Genomic DNA, 6,000 nt, shown 5'->3' with positions numbered 1-6,000 from the left:
TCAAGAGCCTTTGTATGATCATCGATACCAATTGATTATTCTTATTATACAAAAATATATCGATATTCGTTTGACACACAAAAGTAAATGCTCCAAAAATGATTCTCAACGAATTAGAATGCATTATAATAAGCTAACGATTTTCAGTGGCCAATAATAATATATTAACTGATAAAAACATAGATAAAAGTTGTATACTTTCTATATGTTTTATGTTAAGTTTATAATAAATAAGAGTTCAAGTTTGAATATATATTAAAAATACGTAAAATGTTTTATTAGAATATTTTATTATTATAACATTACAAATTGTTATGATTTGGCAATAGGAATAAATGTTACACGCCTCAGAGTAATAGGGTGCAACAACATATCAACTTCCAATTGTGTTTCTTCTAATAAATCTACCGGTTTTAGGTAGAAATTATGAATTAATGTTGATATTATTATCTTCATTTCCCGCAAAGCAAAATTTTGACCTGTAATTTAATATATCTTAAATTAATATATATTAATCCATTTACACACATAAAATGATATAAAAAAATATTTTACCCAAACAGTTTCGCTTCCCGGCACTAAAAGGTATGTATGAATATGAATGTATTTGGTTATTTTTTTCTGTAAATCTATCCGGATTAAATAATTCCGGATTTGGCCAAAAATTTGAATCATGATGTAGTGCGTAGATAGATAAAATTGTGATAGTTCCGGGAGGTATTAAATATGACTCTGAAAAATACTTTATTAAAATATAATGTTCAAATAATGAAACTTTATAAAAATTTAGAAAATATATAACAATATGATTCATAAAATATGTGTGTGTGTGTGTGTGTGGGGGGGGGGTGGTGTGAGTGTGGGTGTGAATGTGGGTGTGTGTGTGTGTGGGGGTGTGTGTGTGTGTGTGTGTGTGTGTGTGTGTGTAATTAGCATTATAAGAAAATTAATTAGTTTTATTTATTAAAATAAATATTAGGAGTATAAATAAGTTTCTGCCGTTTCACAAAAAATGGCGCCACTAGTATGTTATGATTGAAATTATCTGTTGTAAAACGTTATATCGTAAGGTTGGACATCTGGCAACAACATAACCTTAAAATATTAGCGATTTTATATCAGCATCATATATCTTTTTTCGTACGAAAATGTCGAGTTTTGAGCCGAATAAGCGTCATTTGCGGGAGCTTTTGATTTACTTCTTTAATTTGAAGAAATCTGCAACCGAGGCGCATTGATTGCTTGTAGAAGCATATGGTGAGGCTGCCTTAAGTGAAAGAAGTTGCCGTGAGTGGTTTCACAAGTTTAAGAACGGTGAATTTGATGTCAAAGACAAAGAACGTAGCAATAGGCCGAAAGTGTACGAAGACGCGGAATTGGAAACATTATTAGATGAAGATTCGTGCCAAACGCAAGAAGACCTTGCACTTACATTAGGAGTGACTCAACTAGCAATATCACATCGCTTACAATCATTGGGAATGGTTCAAAAACAAGGAAACTGGGTTCCATATGAACTGAAGCCGAGAAACGTTGAACGCCGATTTTTCCCATGTGAAATGCTGCTTGCCAGGCATAAACGAAAGGGTTTTTTGCATCAAATAGTCACTGATGATGAAAAATAGATCCACTACGATAACCCAAAAAAGAAGAAATCATGGGGACCACCTGGCCATGCTTCAACATCGACAGCTAAGCCGAACATTCATGGAAAAAAGCTCATGTTGTGTATTTGGTGGGATCAGCTTGGTGTCGTGTATTATGAGTTGCTCAAACCGAATGAAACCATTACTGGGGCTCTCTACCAAACACAATTGATGAGATCGAGCCGAGTCAAGGAAAAACGTGCCTACTACTACTCCAGACACGACAAAGTTATTCTTCTGCATGATAATGCTCGTCCACATGTTGCGGCGCCGGTCAAAACCTACCTGGAAACACTCAATTGGGAAGTTATACCCACCCGTCGTATTCACCAGACAGTGCTCCTTCTGATTACTACCTGTTTCGATCGATGGCGCATGACCTGTCTGAGCAACACTTCACATCATATAAAGATACAAAAAATTGGGTCGATTTGTGGATAGCTTCAAAAGATGAAGCATTCTACCGACGCGGTATCCGTATGCTGCCAGAAAAATGGGAAAAAGTAGTGGCTAGCGATGGACAATACTTCGAATAAAACATTAGGTACCGTTCTTTCACAATAAATGCCCAATTTTTGATAAAAAACGGCGGAAACTTATTTATATTCCTAATAAAATAATTTAAGAACTTAATTTAAAAATAAAAGAACATATATTTTATCATATAACTGTATAACTTTCGTTGATATGTTTATATATAACATATTTTATATTACGTGTAAAAATATATATAACAGTTACGTACTTAATTGTGCCTTTTCTGAAGTAACTCGTGCTATGAGAGGAGCAGGCGGATATAAACGCATTGACTCTTGAATGCATCCTTCTAAATATTTAAGATTTTGTAAAGATGATTCTGTAAGTTTTCCTTCAGTGTCCTTCATACTAACATCAATTTCATTTCTGACACGATCCTGTTTCATTAATGTTAATTATAGAGATTATTTTTTACTATTAGACATTTATGTAGAGTGATCAACACCAAAATTGAAAAAGGAGAGAATTTTTTGTCAAAAATGAGGATAATAGAAGAAAATAGGGGAACATCAATTTTACTAGGTGATAACCGAAGGAAGACATAAAATCATTTTTTACACGTTTTTTACAATTATATTTAACAATTTAACTAAAAATAATATTTAATCACATATTTAATGTACTTTTTTTGCAGTCTTAAATAAAAAATTAACTAAAAAATAACTCTATTTTAAAATATCTTTTAAAATAAAAATTGATTTTTCAATATTCATTTTTTTATTGTTTTTATATTTAGCTTTTGTTTTGCAAAATTCTAACAATTTTTTTATTATTTACAACATCGTTGTAAAAATCCTGATATTGCACATTCTAAAAATTGTATTGCACCATCAACAGCCTTTACATTATCAAGAAATTTTAATATTTCTTCTAATTGGTCCTAATTGGTCACTTGAAGTAACTCTACTCGACGGGTACAATTTTCGAACGCAGCCTATCTAAGTAAAAAAAGAAGCTATATGATAGTAAGACATCTATCTTATTTGTCACAATGTTTTTGATTGGTTAGCAATGATTTGTATTACAAAGCTAAACTAAAAAGATTTTCTTTATTCTCTGTTCTCAATTCATTGTTTTCATTTAACAATTTTGAAAACGGAGAAATTTCTACGACTTTTATGGCAAAAGGGAGGAAAAGAGGAATATGATTGAAAGAGAGAAATTTCCTCCCTTTTTTCCTTAGTTGGTCACCTTATATTTATGTACATAGAAATGGGATTGTAGAATCTCTACACTTATTTTAAAAACGTTTCGTGCAATTAATTTTTTAAGTATTAAATATAAATTATATGTTTAACCTTCAACTGACACATTATATCGGATTTGATATTTGGCCACATTTGAGTGTACGTTATCTGACTATTTTCAATTACGAATATCTTTGTATGTAACGTATAGTATAGTAACATTTTTTTTAAATCGATACGCCAGAATGTCAAAAAAAAATAAATAAGAGCAAAAATCGAGAAATTGAATATATTTGAAATATTCAAGAGAGAAGAAACTGTACTCGCGAAATAAACATTTTTTTTTTAAATTCATAGTTTTGAGAGGAAAACCGTTAGAGAGAGATTTTTCCAACAGATTTTGAAAAGTAAATGAATATATTTTAAGAAAAAAATATTGTTATTTAGATTATTTTCAAGAAATACATTTATTCTAGAAGGTAAAGCTAATTGATTGAAGATAATTTTTTCAGCGTAAAAAAAGATGAATTGATAGAATAAATTAATTATTTTTAATTATGAAACTTAAAAAAAACATAAAATACAGTATAATATACTTTATTAATGTTAATTTAAACGGAATATTTGCAGCAAATTTTCTATTTGTAGTATATTGCTTACACATCGTGTAACGACGCGAAACTCGTATCGCGTATACATATGCGGATGCAATACATGCATCATAAAGAATAGGCGACAATCGAACGGCGCGGCACAACAAATACTAAAAAGAGGTAACGAAAAACGAAAAAGGGAAATCTTGGACGTTAGGAAAGGCCTCGAGCATTTCCTGTTGACACGCAATTATTAGCCAAAAACAAACATCGTTCGGACGATGCGGCGTCAATATTACAATTGCAAACACATTTGTAAACAACCGTCTTAAGATAATATTGGCGTCACTTGTCGTGGGACCGTCGCGTCGGCAATCGTTTTCGGCCGATCGTCTTTTATTCACCGCGCTTAGAAACCGAAAATCTAGATTGCCCAATCGGGGCAAAGATTTCGAAAATCAAAACGAAGAGGAGTGAAAACGTGGCAATTCGTAAGTTGATAAATAAAGAGTCCGAAAGGCTCTTCGGCACTCCTTAGTCCGTTTTTTAATCAAAGTCGATATCATACAAGTTTCTCTCTCCACCTGCCGTGTATCAGCGAGATATCCCACACGAGTTTGCCTATTTGAAACAATTATATCTCCAATTCGAACATAGGCCCAGAGCGAGATACGCTCCTGAGACAATACAAAGCGCAATTGCTCCAGGGCAAAAAAATACAATCACTTGTCCTACACAAATAACATTACGTGAAAAAATTATAATAGTGACAGTTGTCTGAATAAACTGGTAAACGAAACTAGAGTGGTAAATAATTAAGTTTCTTTTTAGTTAACACATCGATTTGTTTCAAACCCTTATACGATGTTTTACGATGAAGTGTTGACGGACATAATAAGTAATTTTTTGGTTTTGCTATTTTATTTTCTTTCAACAAATCGCAAGGATCTTGAACTTCGGAAATGTTTATATAATCTAGGAAACATTCATTTTGTACACGTTTGCGACGTTAAAGAAGTAAGATTATGTGTCAGAAATGGCTTGATGAGAGTTACAAATAAATTTTATATGTAATCTTTATGACATTTTTCTGTTTTATCTTACAGTAAATTATAAATTATAAACAAATTAACGCTAGCCTGATCTAACACCCCACAAAAGTATTGCATATCATCTACGCGTTTTTCTTGCAGTGGTGAAATCGTGACATTTTTTTATAAACGCAGAAACGAACTAGTCTCTTATTGGTCAGAGTATAAAAATAATGTAAAAAATTATACAATACTAATTAACTTATTTTTGCTTATTAAAGATAAATCTAATTTTCTTTTTATTGACGATATGTACATTTCAGATACAGTGGGTGTAGTGCACCCGTAACTTGAAACAACTCGACTGTGTAAAATGTCGATTATCGGAGACTACTGTCATGGGGAATCAGTAGTGGGAATATTGATAGAAATATTCCCGGACTCCTGTCTCCCAACCAAGGTGTTTAATAAGCATAGGGCTTTTGTAAGTGAAAGCATTTAGCTAATAGTAAGAGAAAAAAAATGAGATGATCCCCACTGTCCTTGTCTAATGTTGTGCGCGCGCATCGAGCTGAGTGGTGCTGAGTAGGGAGGTATAGTGTACTTTGTTTCATATCCTCCCCACTTGACTGCGAAAATCAACAGCGCATGCACGATTGAACAAAAATGGTGAGGATCATCTCGTTTCCTATCACTTTTTATTAGCTTACGCATTCGTGGCTGGCTCTTCCCCTCTATAGTATAATCTCTTTGCTTCCAACTCCTACAATTTATAAATGCCAAGCATTTTTGTAAATAGCGCGAGTGTACGAGATTCAGTGTGTCAGCTGAAGATTAAAATAAATATAATATATAAAAAATGTGTAATATATTTATATAAGTAAGGATGACCGAGGCAATTCGGGAGACAAGGCAACTCGAAAAATGGAAATATCTTTGTATGGGTATATATTAAAAATTTACTTCAAATACTGTAAACGCGTCCTAATGTAACGATGCTGCTAAC

At 32.5% G+C, this 6,000-nt stretch overlaps 1 protein-coding gene across 1 annotated transcript in view; it reads right to left on the bottom strand.

Annotated features, from left to right (window-relative positions):
* Positions 1 to 312: 312 nt before the first annotated feature.
* The window catches only part of LOC113002712 (cytochrome P450 4C1), a 30,330-nt gene continuing 24,642 nt past the window's right edge, over positions 313 to 6,000 (bottom strand). The window contains exons 9-11 of the mRNA XM_039453157.1: positions 2,392 to 2,560; positions 556 to 732; positions 313 to 479 (exon numbers count right to left, since the gene is read on the bottom strand). Coding sequence (XP_039309091.1) covers positions 313 to 479; positions 556 to 732; positions 2,392 to 2,560 — 513 coding nt within the window. The remainder of the gene's footprint in view (positions 480 to 555; positions 733 to 2,391; positions 2,561 to 6,000) is intronic.

Source organism: Solenopsis invicta, chromosome 8 (genome assembly GCF_016802725.1).
Source record: "Solenopsis invicta isolate M01_SB chromosome 8, UNIL_Sinv_3.0, whole genome shotgun sequence".
Lineage (NCBI taxonomy): Eukaryota > Metazoa > Arthropoda > Insecta > Hymenoptera > Formicidae > Solenopsis > Solenopsis invicta.
Note: the sequence above shows the minus strand (reverse complement) of the source record. Positions and strands in the feature narration are given on the sequence as shown.